The following is an 18,431-nucleotide window of genomic DNA, read 5'->3' on the forward strand; positions in this document are numbered from 1 at the left end:
TTTCTGTTTATCCACTCACACTATTTGTGGGTTGAGGGAACACTGCAGGGGGAAATTCTAACTTGGGTGCTATCTTTCCTAAATCAAAAAGTGCTCCTATTCTGCTGTGCTGTGTATATGTTCCACTAGAAGGTTAAACCCAGTACATTGCTCACATTCTCATTGTAATTATCACCCCATTGGTGATTGTTGACCCATATTAAAAGTGTATGATTTATTTTGAATTTAAAATAAATAAATAAATATTGTATTTTACCAACCAGCTGGTTCATGGTCCATTGTGACCCGGGGTATTTAAAAAGGAGGTGTGATATGAGTGGTGTACCATCTCAAATTGAATCTATATAGTATAAAAAGATAAGCATTTCAGTCATGCGCTGCATACTAGGCCGAGACCAAGGTGTGTGTCGCCTGATAGAAATCGGGCCTGGTGCCCGGTCCCACTGGCCGATCTCCCACACTTACCAAAGCGCTGCCATTCCGGTCCATATACAGAAGAGCAAGCTGCTCTTCCTGCAGTGAAACATACAAGAATTTGTTTGGGGAGGGAGGAAGCCCAGAATATCGAAGAAAGTTATGGTCCGCGGGAAGGCTCTGGGTGGCCTGGGCGTCTCTGACGTGGCGAGGTATGTGCACGGAGCACAACTTTCCCATGCATACACTTGGGCTCAATCAACAGACCAACCGTTATGGAAGCAATTAGAAGAGGTGTGGTGCCCGGTCCCACTGGCCGATCTACCACACTTACCAACCATAAAAGTCCAGGCAAATCAGGGCTACCTCACAGCAACAAGCAATACTACTCACAGCTGGAAAGCAGCAGCGCAGAAGTGGATGCAACGAAAGGTTTAGGGTGGGAGAGTCCGAGCGGTTCCACTATGCTAAGCTCTGGCATTGGATATCGCATAAACCGGTCAGGGAGAAGGGGGCTAGAGACTTAACAGCGTTAAAGCTGTCTCTACTATCACCGACCCCAAGGGGTAGAATTTTGGTGCTCTATCGCCTCCTAGACAGAGCAGACCATGCTAAAAAAGTATATGCTCGACTGGGAGAGGGGCCTGGACCAAGATATAGATATAGAAACATGGGGGGAAATTTGGGCCAGGCTACACAAGAGCACACAATGCATTGCGAATAGGGAAGGGGGTTATACACTCTGTTACAGATACTATGTCACCCCAGGCCAATTAAATAAGACCAAGCCTGAAATTTCTGCAGACAGCTGGAGAGGGTGTCCAGCTAGGGGCACTCTGTATCACATGGTGTGGACCTGCCCAAAATCAGAGGGAGACTGGAGGGAGGTGGTGGACCATATCAAAGCAATCACTGGGCTGACTATCCTGTGAGATCCCGGAATAATTCTCATGGGTGAAACAGGGCAGGTTCCAGTCTGAGCACACATGTTCTTTTAGCTGCAAAAATTGCAATGGCACAGCTCTGGAAAAATGCAGACGGCCCCTCACTCCCGCTATGGCAGTCGAAATGTTGGGAGGTCGTAGTAGCAGAGAAGATCACAGCGATCCGCTCAGGAAATCTAAACAATTTTCTGAATACATGGGCACCCTTCATGGACTACTCTGAAAAATGTCAAAGTATTACCAGGAGGCCCCCTCTAACGCGCTGCTCCAGGGTGGAGCGAACTAAAAAACCCATAAGCAGGGTTGAGGCTCCTTGAACCTCAAAACCTCTAGGGGGAGAAACGTATATGTATGGCTACTAGGCCAGTTAACATTCTCTATGGATTGGCATTCGTTTCTGGCTCGATTGATATTCTATGTTGTTGAATAATGCATTGTTGATGTCGATGTGTACCCATGTTAAAAAACCTAATAAAAAGTTTAGTGAAAAAAAAAGATGTAGGGTATGACCGTACGATGGGTGCGCTCATGCCCTTGAATCTATTGCTTAGGTTGGCTGCTTTGCTATCACTGGGCGGTGTTGGCGATCCACGCACAGCCAAACAGTCCGTATGTTAGTGTTGCAATAATAGTCAATGATATATGTTCACAAGGTTCATTCAAACTTCTGTTCATTGGTTTAATCTTATGTTCAGCTGACACGTGTTTCGACACTAGGTCCTTCTCAAGGCTATTATCTGTGGTTCCAGTACCCAGACATCTGAGTTGTATTAGAAATTGTTTGGTGGGTTACAGGTGTTCTGTCCTCTCGCTATGCTTTTCTCATGGATTTGTTATCCTTATGTGTACATAAGTCAATGGGTTCAATCCCTGGCACACACATTCTATACATCTAAAGAAATTCCCATCCCTAGACTTCGGTCCCCCAAGGGCATTCAACCTACAGCGCATTGGGACCATAACAATGGTGAAAGGCGCTATACACAATTACTGATAATCATGATGTGACTTAAGTTGGTCTCTCTGCTTTCCAGCGGTAAAATGAAATCAAGAGTCTACAGAGTTTCTCTTTTTCTCCAATGTCTTTCAATGTATATGTTGTAGATTTACCGGCTCTCACAAGATGAACTGCCATGAGAATCATAAGTATCACACTACCAGAGGGACCATGCAAAAGATACTCATTAGTTGGAGCCTGTTTTGTACAGGACAGTCGAGTGGATCAATCAAAACAGGCCAATAGGCCACGTATCTACCAAGGTAGGACTGAATATCTGACCTTTAGGTTCAGACTTCTGGAAGTAAATAGCTTGTGGGGTCTTGGGGTTTCTGCATCATCGACTAGCCTTTGCACCCCACACAAAGTCGACATTATGAACCGAGATCCTGTCCTTGTGGTTTCAATAAGATTAAGACCTTGTTCAGTAGTTCGTCCTGGTCAGGGTGGTCAGTTGTAATGCTTTCTTGATTGCCATTAAAGAGGAGGCAACTTCAGCAGTTAAAAATCTCATAGACTAGCAGCTGTAAAACTATTAATTTAATTAATATTTTATAACATGTTTAATATCAAAGAACAGTATCTAAGGGGGAGCGTGGCCTGGCAGCCATGGAGTAGGCTGCACTCAACCTGGGTTCCGGGATCCTGCATTGATCCGTGCAAGGTGCATTCCTTCATACCTAAAGAATCTGAATAAAAAGAGACCTGTGGCTGTGTTAGATCGTGCGGACCACATTGGGAGAAATTGCAGCCCAATTGAATGAACACTGTCGGAGAAATGGATTGCCGAAGTTTGTGTTCAAACTGCGGGCGCTGCTCAAATTGGCCGCTGGCCATAACAAAGGACTTCCAGAATGCCTAGGAGATGTGGCCGCAACCAAGAGACACTGCCAGCGCACCAACGCCTTTGACTGAAAGGCTGACATAGAGAACGGCGGTGTGGAACGCTCGGTGCGTTTGCCGAGTGCCGGAGGAAGTGAACAGCACACACCGAACGATATTTGGGGAAGCGGCCCCCAACGGAGGGTCGTAGATCAGGAAGCGCATTGACGTGGACGAAGCCGGGACAGAGACAGGATGGCTCTGTGAGGTGTGCATGGCTCGTGCATAGCTGTGCAAGCCGGGGCAGCAAGGTAAACGGATTGCAGTATGGGAGCACAGGGGGCAGGCAGTAAAACACGCGGTTCCACCTACGTGACAAGAGGCCCCCCCGGGATGTGAAAAAAACGGCCCGGGAAAGTGTAATAAGCAGCCCATACGCTGCAGAGCACGAGTAAAGATACATTGTTGCGCTGCTCGGTACATTAACAATGCACTTGCATAGGATGCACGTTGTGAGTGAAAGAGGATGAGCTGACTTCTCGGAACGAACAGAAAGGAGGGGGGCTTGCGGGCATTACGAAGCCGTGCACAAGGGAGTCGGCACTGCTGACAGTCTATTTATTAAAAGGAGTGGTCTGCCATGCGCATGAGGTGCGGAGGGCACGTTTAATAGAATTTAAGACATTTTTCCAGAATGAAATGCAGGAGGAACTGCTCTCTGCAACTAAATGCTAGCAAGTAAAGAGAGTCAGTATGGCTGCACCAACTAAGGGAGCAAGGAAAGGAGGACACTGCTGAAAAAGACCTGGGGACATAATAAGTGGAGAAGCTGATGCAAAGGAGAAAATGTCTAGTATCTCCACTTGAATGTACGAGGAAGTCGCAATAGTGCTTGCAAGAGGAGCAGATGGGGGCATGACCCACAAAATTGCATAGTGTAATGACCAGGACTGGGGCGAAAATCATGTTATGAGTGGAGATTAATTTGTGGAGCACCTAGTAGTCCCATCTGCAGTGTGGTCGGTGGTCCCAATCCACTTGGACGACCGGCACCTAAGCATCTTACCAAGCGGAGTGAGCACCTCTGAAGACTACAGAAAGTGGATGAGCCGGAGTAGTTGAGGCACTGCAATGGAAGCCACTGGAAGGGCAACTCCATAGTGTGGCGGCGCAGAGCTAAATAAGGAAAGTACAAGGCTACACACCAGCAAGCTCGACAGGACGCTAAGCTGCGACGAACCGCGCACAACAGCGTACAGTGGAAGACTGAGGACGGAAAGCTGAGATAATGGCCCTAAAAGGAAGCAAGAGTAAAATCAAACAACCATCTATCGACATGTTTGCCAAACCACAAAAGACCCCTAGTACGCCTACACAAGCAATGGCTACGGCAGCAGAGGGAGTGGCCCCGTTCACAAATGAACACCAAATTTTAGCGGCCATAACAGAACTGAAATCCTCCTGCGGGTCTGCGTTGGCTGACATGAAAGTGTCTTTGGAAACAAAGATTGATGCAGTAGGGTTGGAAGTTAATCTGCTCAGGCAGGATGTGAGAGCGCTGGCTGAGCGAACCAGTGGGTTAGAGAGCGCAGTAAAAACGAACACAGAGACAAGTAATGCTAACGCAAAGGAAGTCCACACACTGAAGCAGCAAGTAGCCAACCTGGAGAATCGGGCTGAGGAGGCAGAAGGGATAGCATGACGCAACAACGTTTGGTTGGTGGGTTTGCCAGAAGGTGAAGAAGGATCTGACCCTACGGACTATGTAGAAAATATGCTCATCCAGGAAATTGGTGCCGGTGAGCTTTCACAAGGATTCGCTGTGGAACGGGCGCATAGGGCCCTGATGAGAAGGCCAAAATCGGGAGGCCCACCCAGAGCGATCATCACCAAAATATTGAACTACAGAGACAGAGAAAAGATCCTGGAGTTCTTTCGGAAAGGGGGTACAATAAAACGCGCAGCAGCGGAGTGACTGCTTACCCGGATTACACGATGATGGTACAGAGGCAGCGGTACAGCTATGTGGCAGTGAAAAGAAGATTGAGAACTTCTGGCTTCAAATACATGTTGCTGTACCCCGCGAAACTGAAGGTCCTTCACAAAGGCAAGACACACTTCTTTGTAACTCCTGAGGAGGCGACGAACTGGCTGGAGGCTCAGGGGATTCCGGATGTTGGAGATGCGCAAGGAAGCAGTGAACAAGATAAGTGACTTGAGCTAGAACTCAGCTGCGAGAGATGGGGGAGTGCATGATAGAAATGGTTGCAGGAATAAATGGTGGGCAGGGGGTGCCGGAAAAGGAGATGGCAGACAAGGAAACGATGACAAACCAGCAGCCATAATGATGGGACTTTGTAACGTGAGACATTTGAATTATATAGACAGTGCAATGCACTAGGCTTTAGGCACGCTTGACTTGATTAGAAAATGGAGCAACAGGACGGAGAGGCCCCACCCCCCGGCATTTAGAATAGTAGGAACGCCACTAGGGTAACATTTCCCTGTTGAGCCGCGAGTACGACAATAGCCGAAAGGGGCTAGATGCGGGTCTGCCTGAGATCCAGGGATGGAGCTGGGCAACAGTTGGGGAAGGGGGGGAGGGATAGGGAGTTGAAGGGTGAGTTGGGGCAGAGAGGGAAGGGGGGAGGGGGTGAAGTTGGGGAACAGTTGGGGAGTGTGATGGGGTTGGGGTGGGGGAGGGCAGGGTTGAATTGGTTATGGGAAGTTTAAGTTGGGGTATGAGCCTACACCCTGAAAAAATGATACATGGACTGCACTTGTGGTTGGAGGAGAGGGAACATAATATGTTATGGGAGATCTTAAAGTAGTTACCTGGAATTTCAGGGGGCTCAATAACTATCTAAAAAGGAATAAGGTAATGATGTACCTGTGCAGGCAGAAAATAGACATAGCCCTGCTACAGGAGACTCACTTGACGCAGGAAAAGCTAGAGTTGATCCGAAAAAGTGGAAAGGGACAGTAGCGGGCGCATCATATTCAGCAAATGCCAGAGGGGTGATTACTTGGGTCGCGCTGCATGTCCCTTTTCAGTTGCTGCACTCTATGGCTGAGCCAGATGGGAGGATGGTGATAATAAAGGGGTTAGTGGAAAATAAAGAAATATGTATCATAAACACATATGCCCCGAACCAGAATACGGCGGCATACTTTAGAACTTTATATAGCAAACTCAGTGTGAGCCTCAGGGGGGCGGTGATTTGGGGAGGAGACTTTAATTGTGTATTAAACCCGAAAATAGATAGATCTGATACCAAAATAGATAGACCCACCCCTGCTGCCAGGTAGTTGCAGTCCCTGTTGGCGGATCTCGGGTTAGAGGATGCATGGAGGACACACCATCCACAGGATAGACAATATTCATACTATTCAGCTCCTCAGAGTCTCCATACTAGACTGGACTATATATTCGTCATGCAAGAACTAATGACAGAAATAGTGCAGGTAGAATATAAAGTGAGGGTCCTCTCTGACCATGCACCATTGCTATTAGTATGGCAATATCGACCCGCGAGAGCAAGGATACCAACATGGTGCCTCCGAACGGAGGCGTTGAAAGATAATATTTTTAGGGAGGACATGAGAGAAGAAATAATAAGCTATTTCGAGATCAACACTGGTAGCGTGCAGACAGCGGGTACGCTCTGGGAAGCCTTTAAAGTAGTAGTGAGAGGGATAGCTATAGCCAAGTCCAAGGGGCTACAAGGAGGGATTTTGGCGGACCTACAAGAAGCGGAAACGGAAATGGAATCAACACTGAAAAGGGGAGGGAACACTAAGGCAGACAACGAAGAAATACTAAGGCTGCAACAGAAATGTGTAGGGTATTGGGAAAGATTGTGTAACCTTAATTATTAAAAATATGTAGAGAGACAGCATGCAGGGGGAGATAAACCAGGGAGAATCCTGGCATGGTTATATAAAAGTGAGACTCCCAGACCCATAATCAGAATGATAGTGAAAGAGGATGGGTGTATAATAGGTACTCAAGAGGGGGTCAATCAGGAATTTGCAGAACATTACCGCATCCTTTATAGAGATGCGGAGGATAGCGACAGTAAAGAAATAAGGGAAACACTGGAGGATATAGGATTGCTGCAAATCACCCCAGAAGAGCGAGAGGAGCTAGATGCACGGATCACTCTAGAGGAATTGGAAGAGGTAGTGAGGCAACTACCCACTAGTAAGACCCCGGGCTCTGACGGACTCCCAAGCGAATTTTATAAGACGTACAAAAACGAGGTACTCCCTCCGCTCCTAGAGATTCTGAATGAGGGATATGAAGCGGGAGACTACCAGAGTCCCTAAGAGAGGCTTTTATTATACCACTTCTTAAGCCCAATAAACCAGGTTGTGAGTGCGGCTCCTACAGACCCCTGTCGATGCTGAACCAGGATAGTAAAATATTGATGGCGGTACTGGCTAACAGGATGAGGAGAGTCATTAACAAATTAATACACCACTACCAGACAGGCTATGTCCCCAATAGAAACATATCCAACAATCTTAGGCGACTACACAGAGTTATTGAACATACAAATGGGGATGCGGGCGAGATGGCAATAGTTTCATTGGACGCAATAAAGGCCTTTGAATCAGTCAAATGGCCATGGCTGATTGCGGCCCTGACCAATTATGGAATAGGACCGGGGTATCTTAGGTGGGCCAAGATATTGTATAGCGAACCGCTGGCCAGGGTTAAAACAGGAACAGTGATATCGGAGAGGAGGCAGCTCGGCAGGGGCACTAGGAAGGGATGCCCGTGGTCTCCCATGCTGTACATCTTGGCCTTGGAGCCTCTGGCGATATATCTGAGACAGCAATATGAAGTAATAGGCATCACTATAAAGGGGAGCCACATTTAATTTTCTTGTTCGCTGATGATATGTTGTCGTATTTACGCTACCCGAGGAAAATCTTCAGTATATTCTGGAAGTGATGGAGTGATTTGCAAGACTTTCAGGCATAGCTGTGAACCCCAAAAAGTCTTGTGTATTTCCACTGGGCAGGTATAAAGGGATCCCGTTAGAGCAGTTACCGATCCTCCAGATACCATGGAAGGTCAGCACATTTCAATAATTGGGGATAGATATATACCATACGGTGGAAGCAGAGCACCAACATAACACTGAGAAAGCTATTAAGAACATCAAAAATAGTATGAAGTTCTGGGTGAAGCTCCCTTTGGGAATGATGGGACAAGGGGCGATGCTGAAAATGGTGGTTCTGCCGAGACTGCTGCATTATTTTGGGAACATCCCATACTTGATACCCAAGCGATTCTTTGCTAGACTAAACAGCATGTGCAGGGAATTCCTTTGGCACGGGACAAGGAACAGAGTAGCCCTCTGGAAGCTACAAAACTCACACGAGAAAGGGAATATACCTAACTACGAGATTTATTATATAGCAAGTCAACTTCAAAATGTAGCTAAGTGGATTTCGGAGGGACCAACCTCAGAAGCTAGACTGTTCCGATTAGACTGTGCCCCTTATCCCTGAAAGAAATGATGTGGTTGCCTAGATCGAATGCGGAAGGACGCCCAAAGATGATGATACTCGGGTGGGAGATATGGGGTAGGGCCTGTCAGATAATGGAAAATCCGTCCCCGTGCTCCCCGGAGGTGCCATTAGTTGCACTGGCGGGAAAAGATAGGCAACTAAGATTAACGATTAGGAAGCACTGGGAAACAAGCAACAATGGGCGACAAAAGGCATGAGGGGAATATAAGGGATTTTGAGGGGCTAGTGGCTGAAACGGGATTGCAAATGGGGCAGTACATCACACATCATATGGTGGTGAAGCGAATTAAAGAGACATGGTCCGAAGTAGTACTGGCAGATGAACCGGACGCCACTATAGACACAATATATGACATAGCTGAAGGGGGACATGAAATATCTAGAATATATGAGCTGATGATGACTAAAGCGGGGAAGGAGGTGGTACAGCTTAGACAGGACTGGGAAGAGGAAGTGGGTACCCCAATGAGCGACGGGATGTGGGAGCGTGCTCAGGGATACACACGGAAGTGTCAAAAAATGCTAGATTACAACAGATACAATTATATATAACTCATAGGGCGTTTATGACACCCCAAAAAGTAGCCAAATTCAAAAATGCAGGACGAAAGTCATGCCCTAAATGCGACAAAGTAAACGCCGGAATGGTACACATATTCTGGTCATGCCCAATGATGGAGAGATTTTGGGGAGAAATAGCATATAGGATGGAGGAAAAAGGGATTAAATTGGTGGTGGATATGGTGTGGGCTTGTCTGTTAGGAGGGTTTCCTAGAACACATAAACTCAAGCATGTGAGTAAATTAAAAGATCTGGCAAATGTGTTAGCGAAGAGAAGAATTGCCATGGGGTGGAAGGCATGCCATAGACCGAGAATAGAAATATGGTGGAAAGATCTACAGAAATGGGCAGAGGCGGAGACTGCAGTATGGCAGGAAGCAAGCAATGTTCGGGGGATGAAGAGGCTGAAAACTTGATAGCTTGGAAAATACTAATAGTTGAATTTTTTGGGCTTACGCATGACGACGCAAGTGACCGAGACCAAACAGTCAACATTGAAACGGAACCCCTACTGCAAGATGGAGAAGCAGAATATGAGGGATTGTAGGCTCGGGAAGGGGGAAGGGAATGGGTGAAACAGTAGATATGGACAACGTGATGTGCATCTAAATATTATTATTTGTACTGTAAGTTGGTTTGTGATGTTTTGAAATAAAACCAATAAAAATTGTTAAAAAAAAAAAAAAAAACTATCTAAGCACGGGACCAGGATTCGAGCATGTGGTGTTCTGCAGGACTGGGATTCGAACCTCTGCTGTTCTGCGTTGTCTTGCTTCCAAAACAAACCTTAACCCTGAGCTATCCTCCCAGCCCATAGAGGTCCATAAGCCCCTTTATATTTACCTAGCACCCAAAGATAGGCTAGCCTTCGAAACGTTGTCCTCAGAGCAAAACAGGCCATCCCAGTTGAATCCCCCTCAAATTAAGAATCCCAAAAAAAACGTTTTTTTCCCAAACTTCTTAATACACCAGTCAGTCCAAGGTTAGTGATTTTTTTATCAGGTGAGACAGAATTTACATAATGTAGCTCCATGTAAAATAAATCACCAAATAATGTTCAGTGATAAAATCTTTGCTAACCTTGCTGGCCAAATCGTTCAGCAGATTCAGAGCAGACTCGTCGCTCTGTACCTTTCCCACCTCTCTCTCCTTCCCTCACATCTTCCCTATGTACCTCTCCCTACCCGCCCCCTTCCCCCTAACCTCCTTGCATCTTCACCCTTATACCCTTTCTGTTTCCCTCCTCCTTCCCTTCCTCAACCCTTCCCTCTTCCCTCACAGATTAATTGCTCTACTTACTGTTTTATTGGTTTGATTCATGATTGTAAATTGTTTCTACTGTTATAAATGTCTGGGCCTCATTACGACCCCGGCGCTAAACCATGGTGCTATTAGCACCATGGTCCACACCGGGGTCCGCATGGTGAATGGCGGAATTACCGCCCCATTCCAAGGTTGGCGGGGCGGTAATTCCCCATTCACCATGGCCCCTTCCCCATTCCCATTTTTGGCCCATAGGGCTCAATGGGAATGGGGAAGGCGCTAATTGCGGCACCGTAAATTACGGTGCCGTAATTAGCTCTTAGGTCCCTTTGCTGGTTGGTTTTTTAACGCCTGCTAAAAGCAGGCGTTAAAGTGCAACCTGCAAAGGGACCTCGTAATCAGGCGTTAAGGGTTTAACAGCGCCGACACCTTTTACGGCGCTGTTAACCCCTTAACGCCTGGGTTGTAATGAGGCCCTATGTATTTTGTTGTTATAATGTAAAGCGCTTTGGATTAAAGCGCTATATAAACGCAATGGTGGTCATTACAACCCCGGTGTTAAGGGTTAACGACGGCGTTAACCCTTAACGCCGGATTCCCACTTTAACGCCTGCTTTTGGCAGGCGTTAAAATCCATAGCGCTAACCCGCCATGGTGCTAATTACGCCGCCGTAATTTACGGCAGCGTAATTAGCGCCTTCCCCACTCCCATCATGCCCTATGGGGCAAAAATGGGAATGGGGAAGGGAAAATGGGAAATGGGGATTTACCGCCCCACTCACCTTGGAATGGGGCGGTAAATCCGCCATCCACCATGGTGTAAACCTAGTTTACACCATGGTGGTAAAGTTGGTGCACTTAGCACCAAGGTCGTAATGACCGCCAATTAATACAAATACAAATACAAATACAAATACATATTGTACCCAATAAGCCAATGTTACCCTATGTGCATTTTAGCAAATGGCAAAATGCATAGCATTAACTAGACAACACCTGGACAAATTGAATCCATTAGAAGTTGATTTTTAAAATACGGAACATATTAATAAAAAATTAGTTAAGAATATTCTGTACCAAGTTCACAAGTGAGATGGGAGGTGTTTCCAAATCATAAGCCTCCATCATCATGGTGTCGATAAACGGCTCGCCCTGATAAGGCGTGGGAGGAGGCCTCAAGACTCTCTGTGTTGGGCTGGGTGAATGGTACCATGTGTTCTGGGGAAATGTTCTGTCTTTTGGCGATGAACCTCCTGGCAGAGCTGCCACCAATCCATTTCCTGTTCCTAATGGCTGCCTTTCCAGGTCTCTGGATTGATAGGTGGGGCTAATAAAGTACCCACTTGGGTCGGGATTTCCATTCTCTACGCGATAAGCTGAAAGACAAACACAAAAAAGCCATAAAATACATTTAGGAGACATCTCATGCTCTGACACTTCAGATATTACAGCCCCCCCCCCATTTGTACACCGCTCTGTTGCTTGCTCTATGAATGCCATGCACACATACATATGTAGAGGGGTTATTATAAGTGACAACATCTAATATAATGAAACAGTACATTTTATATGCATTCCATGTAATAACTTCATCACGCATTTAATCCTTTTAGTGCTGGGAATTCAATGACTTCCTGTGGAATTAGAACGTATGTATACAACCAAAGGGCAGCGATAAGATTGTGCCAGATGTTTTTCGAAGAGAATGAGAACTTATTTACACAGCGTTTCTCAAAATCTATTCACATAGAACATATTTTCAGTCAATATCACCCAACCGAAGTTGGTACTCATTTATCATCCTCTGAAGAATTAAAGGTTGAGTTGGTCTTGCCGGGACTCAAACCTGTGTTGTAGGGCTCTGCGCGGCCTGAAAGCGTGGTGCAGCAGGATGCGCAATGAGGCACAAACACATTGTGGTGGTTCACCGGCCCCGTTCCAAACTGCTGTGTTGGTGCGAAACAGGCCCCTTTATTATTGCCTCTGCGTCATGACGTGGGACGTCATGTCGCCGATCACATGACACCACACTCCTCCCATTTTTTATACCAACAGGCCTCTGGCCTTTAGAACAAGTTATAACTGGTAAACAGGCATAGTGTGAATTTCAAATAAACATTTCAAGTACATAACTCCTGTGCATTGAGTGACTCACGATCTCCTCTGTGGTAAGTGCTCAGGTGCTAACATTGTAGTCTTTGAGCTGCACCAGGGGCCCTTTCAAGTCTCTGGCGGGGTATCGCCATTCTGCCCCGCTTGTATGGGCAAGTCTCTGGTGGTGTATTGCCATTCTGCCCCGCTTGTATGGCCCGCTCCTTGGAAATTTTCGGTCTCCCTGGGTGCTGGCTCGGAGAATACTCCTGGGTAGGGCTCTCCCGCATCATCCTCTACATCGTCCGATTTGGGAAGGCGGACTGCGGAGTCCCTATTTTGTCATTGCCAGTCGAATGGCATTCAAGGGGGGGCTGACAGGCTTCTGAAGAAACTCGAGTTTCGTGTGACTAGTCCATGATCATCGGCAGTTGTCACTTGTAAGCCTTGTACCCGTAAGACAACTTTCAGTGGGGTGGGCTCATGCAGGAGCGAGAGCTTTCCTTCAGAATGGCCTTACTAGGACGGTGTGTCTGACAGCTATGTTGTGGTCTTTTAGTCCTCGCCTGTTGTTCTCTCTCTGGATTGGTGTCTCTCCTGTACTTCTCGGTTGTTTATTGTTCCTGGAACAGTTCCCTCCAGGTCGGGCCGGAATGTGCGTGGGCACCTCTGGATAAGGGCTTTGACGGGAGCTACTCCCTTTGAGCAGTGTGGGGTCGTCCTATATTCGAGAAGAAATTGGAAGATGACTCTCTTTTCGCATGACTCTTGTCCATGTGCTAAGCGTAAACACTTGTTAAGTGTACGCATGAAGCACTCCGCTTCGCCATTCGCACGTGGCCACACAGGTGTTATCTTTCTGATACTGATGCCTCTTCTGGCTAGGAACTCTTCTAAACCCTAAACCTGCGCTCGGAAAAGGGGACCCATAGTTGTTTCAGTGTGTGTTGGGCTTCTTGTGTCTTGGAGCCTAAGCCTTCGAGAACTGACTTCCACTGCCCTGTTTCGATGGCATCGTGCAGAATCTGGAAGCATCCATCGTTTGCGGAAGCCGCTTTGATTTCCTCAAGGTTCATCGAGTTGGGGACGGAGCTCTCTATGACGAGTCACAGGTGCTCCTCGGCTGCTGCTACTTTCTCCGGGGAGGTAGTGTTTTTGACGGTTTAGGGTGTTGAGACAAATAGTCTGCGGCGTGAGACAAATAGTCTGCAGCATTTCTCAGTCCTGGTTTGTACTTCAGATCCACATTGTATTCCTGGAGTGCCAGCAGCCATTTCACGATGCAAAGAGGAGGATTAGCTGACCCGCCTGTCATGATGGGAAGAAGGGGCTTGTGAATGGTGTCCACTTTCACTGGCTTCCCATAAATGTATATGTGGAAGTGGCAGCACCCCCACAGTACCGCCAGAGCCTCTCGCTCTATTTGTGAATACCTTTGTTCTTTAGGTGAGAGTGCACGGCTCGCATATGTCAACATGCATTGTGTGCCATCAGTGTTGGCTTGAGTGAGGATGTCTCCTAGGCAGTATCGGCTTGCGTCCACAAATATTTCTGTGCTCTTCTGTGGGTTGAAGAATGATAGTATGCACTCAGACAGCGTTTTCTTTATGTCTTTATGTGGTTGAATGCAGTCTGTTCTAGGGCTGACCATCTCCAGGTTGTTGTCTGCTTAGTGAGGTTCCTCAGGGATTCTGACACGGTTGCTAAATGTTCTATGAAGCAGCCGCAGTACGTGACCATGCCCAGGAAAATCCTTACTTCTTACACCGTCTCAGGTGTTTTGGCCTCTTGAATGACTTTGACTTTCGCCGGGTCGGCAGAAATCCGACTCCCCTGGAAGATGTGATGTTGTCCCTTAAGATTTCACATTTCTCACGGTGGAAGGTTAGCCCAAGGCTTGTATTTGTGTCAGGACTTTTTCCAGTCTCTCCAGGTGCTTGCTCTCAGATTTGGCATGTATGAGAATGTCATCACTGTGACATTTAGGGTAACTGGTAGTCCTGCCAGCACTACACGAATGCCTTTCTGAAATACCTCTGCGGCTGATGAAATGCCGAAATTGAGCCGTTTGATTCTGTACAGGTCAATGTGAGTGGTGAAAGTCATACTGTACCGGCTGTACAGATGGAGTAGGAGTTGGTGGTAGCCAGACCGGATGTCAAGCTTAGAGAATACTGTGGAACCTTCTAGCTCCACAATGATATAGTCCAAGGTGGGTGTCAGGTGTCTTTCCCTCTTGATCACCTTGTTGGGTAACCTCATGTCCACGCAGATACAGACTTTGTTCAGTTGTTTGGGCTTGTGTGCCACGACCATTGGGGAGACCCATGGGGTGGGTCCTTCAACACTTTCAATGATGTCGAGGTCGACAAGGTCTTCAATCTCTTTTTTGACTTGCTTGCGGAGGTGTAAAGGCACCCTCCTGTGCTTCAGGGCTACTGGCTAGACAATGTTGTCTTTAAGTAGCTGGATGGGCTTCCCTACCATTCGCCCAATTCCTGTAAAAATGTTGGCAGCAAGGAGGCCACCAGGGGGCGCACAGGTAATGGCTGCCTGAACGCCGTGCTCCCGCTGAGGCCAGGCCGTTTAAGGGGATTGAGCCCCCCCTGGAACCCCCTGGCGGATTTACATGGCCGGATTGGGCTGGTGACCCCCCCGGGACGCCTCCACTCGAAAGAGCTAAGCTCAAAGACCCCGGAGAGATAGAGTACGGGCTGGGACGGAGGAGCAGCAAAGAGAGCACCAGCCTCGGCGCCAGGAGAGGAGGTGCGGCCAGGCGGGGTAGTCTTGCCGGACAGCCCGGCCCCCTTCATCCATCCGCTCCCCGCCCCCGCGGAGGGAGAGCACGATCTCGGGACAGCGGCCCCGGAGCAGGATTTGGGCTCTCGCCATCTCCCCCCCGTGCCAGAGTGTGTTCCCTAAGGAGTTGGCCCAGCGGACAGAGAGAGCACGCAGTCCCGGACCCGGCATCCGGGGCATGGCAGTTGATGTATCGGGGCCCAACACCCCCTGGAGTCTGCCGAAGTGGTCAGGCGGCATTGGGGAGGGCTGGAGAGCAGAGGCCCCCCGCGACTCACCACGCAGCAGATCAAGTGGGGCCGCTTCTGCCGCCCCCTCGCAGCCTCGCCCCCCCACCTGAGCGGGCCCATCAAAGGCCACACAAAACCACAGAGGGCCCTTACAGTGCAGTCGTGCCCACAGCACAACAGCCGCTGGGGTGGGAGCGCGACCCCCACTCTCCCGAGGGGCCCCAGGGGTTCCGCGGCCTGCATCCACAACAAAGACAAGCAGATGGACAGTGATCACCCGCGCCGGACTCAAGCAGGTGGTGGCCCCTGGGCTCACCCCCCAGGGCGTGTACCTGCCTGACATCATCCAGGAGGAGGAAGAAGGCATCAGACGGAGGCAGAGGAATGGTGCCGGCGGTCCCCCGCTCTGAAAAATTCCACCAACCTTGGGGAGAGATCCAGGTGTGAGGCCCCCACCTGGTGCTGGTGGGGCGTGTGCCTGCCTGGTAGCTGCCCCCCCACAGAGGGACGCCTATTCCCCACGGCTCCCCCGAGACACCCCAGTCCGGACACCATAGTATAAGCTGGCAAGAGGCCCTGCAGGCATACCGCTACAAGGAGACGGGCAGTAATATCAGCTGCCCTACCCGCACTGGGGACATGGCCAAGCCAGAGGCCTCGTTGCAGTCCACGGCAGCGATGGAAAGGGGCTTCGCCTCTATCCTACAGGAAATCAGGGAAATGCGATCAGACATCGCTCAGAAATTCGAAAAGATGGACCAGAGGGTGGACAAGGTCAAGGACAGGCTTGTACAAGTGGAAACCAACCAGTCGACATCAGCATCCCAGGAGGTTCAAATTGATATGAGGCTAGCGGCCCTGGAGAAGAGGGACGAGGAAAGGGCCAGGCATATGGACGACTATGAAAACAGAGACAGGAGGTCCCTGAAACGGAGGGAGAAACGGAGAGAGACTTAATCTGAGTGGTGAGAGACATTATTACCCTCCTGTTCGCAGAAGAGATGACCATGGAACTCACATTCGACCGGCAGCACAGGGCAGGGGGAAAGGCAGGGAACCCTCGATCAGTCCTGGCCCGGTTCCACTACTACACGGAAAAGACTAAGGTTCTGGAGGAAACAAGGAACGCAGGGGTGATCACCTACAACAATGCCCAGATCACGATTTTCCAAGACCTCTCCGCCTACACTTTGGCCAAACGCAGAATGTGTCACCCCCTTACGCAGCTACTAAAGGAGAGGGGGGGGTGCGCTACAGGTGGGGGTACCCCTTCTCCCTGGCCTTCGAATACATGGGCCAACGGACAGTGCTGGTCACGGAAGAGGACATAAGGGGAGCCATCCAGGATTATGTGGTGGAGCCAACCCCCCGGAGGGGCCCAGTCGGCCCTGAGGTGATCGATGTGGGCGTTTCGGGCCGGTCAGGTGCCAGGAGAAGGAAAACCAGCTCGAGGAAATATAAAAAATTGAACACTCCACCGCCCGCAATGGAAGGAGAGCGTATCGAGGGATGACGATGGGGGTGCCTCGACCAGCAGCGGATCGAGAAAGGAAGTTCTTGAGGTTTCACTGAATGCAGAGTCCCCTTGAACAGCAAGTATAGTGGGGGCAACCGATGGGACGAAGCAGTGGGGGAGGGGGGCTCAAAGAAATGAGCATTGTACTGAATGCCTGGCCGAGGAGGGCAGGCTGGTGGTCCGGCCAAATGCCAGCAATGGCTAAACTCACTGGCTGGACTCCGAGAAGGGGAGAGGGGGGTCACGAGTTGGTTGGGGTTGTTCTTTTAGGGATAGGGATTGGGGGCAGTTGGGGTTAAGTTTTAGGCCCACTCGGGAGGGAGGAAGGGGGAACCAAAGAAAACAAGAGGCGAGACGAAGGGAGCGAGAAGGGAGCAACGATGTGATGAAGTTGACCAAGAGAGAGGGAAACCTAGATTATGGCTGATAGTCTGCCGGCCCTGGGAGTGGGTACCCTGAACGTGCGAGATCTCTGGTTTGTATAGAATTCAGGAGGGCAAAACTGGACCTGCTTTTCTTGCAAGAGACACATTGGGCACGGGGGAAGGAACCCAAAATGAGGGGGGGGGACGAGGGAGGTGCTCTGCGCATCTCACAAGACTAAGAAAAGGGGGGTGGCCATCTTATTAGCGAGGGACGTAGGCTTTGAAAAGGAGGCCATGCTGAAAGTCCCCGAGGGCCGCTACCTGTTGATAAGGGGATCCCTACAGGGCACCCCCCTAACTCTTGCGGTAGTGTACGGCCCGAATGAGGGTCAAGCTCAATTCTGGGAAGAAGTGAGAGATAGGCTTAAACTTTTCGTGCATGGCACGGTAATGGTGGGGGGAGACTTCAACATGGTCCTGGACCCATCCACAGGCAGAAAGCGGGTAGGCCCCCAAAGCATTAGGTCCGCAGATGAAGCCATGGCACGAAACTTCCAGAGGGTTAACTCGGAACTGGGCCTGGTGGATACAATCCCGACCCCTAGGACTGACGACCCCTCATTTCAATACTACTCTGCCATCCACACCTCATACTCCAGAATTGATTACATCCTAGTGGATGAGACCATCCGCCCATATATCTCTGGCCATAGGGTCAACCCGGTCCCCTGGTCTGACCATGACATGGTCCACGTCACCATAGCGGAGGGATGGCACAAAGACCGCAGAGGATGCTGGAAGTGTAACGATGCCCTATTAAAAGACGAGGTCCATGCTCAGGAAGTGCTAGATGCCATAACGGAATTCTTTGGGCTTAATGACAAC

At 49.1% G+C, this 18,431-nt stretch overlaps 1 protein-coding gene across 1 annotated transcript in view; it reads right to left on the reverse strand.

The window, feature by feature from the left end:
• LOC138467255 (uncharacterized) overlaps window positions 1-18,431 on the reverse strand; it is a 1,232,016-nt gene that overhangs the window by 1,036,981 nt on the left and 176,604 nt on the right. The window contains exon 2 of the mRNA XM_069607273.1: window positions 11,623-11,921. Within this exon, the coding sequence (XP_069463374.1) occupies window positions 11,623-11,921 (299 nt within the window). The remainder of the gene's footprint in view (window positions 1-11,622; window positions 11,922-18,431) is intronic.

The sequence above is a fragment of the Ambystoma mexicanum genome, chromosome 4q (genome assembly GCF_040938575.1).
Source record: "Ambystoma mexicanum isolate Mex_15411 chromosome 4q, UKY_AmexF1_1, whole genome shotgun sequence".
NCBI classification, from domain to species: Eukaryota; Metazoa; Chordata; class Amphibia; order Caudata; family Ambystomatidae; genus Ambystoma; species Ambystoma mexicanum.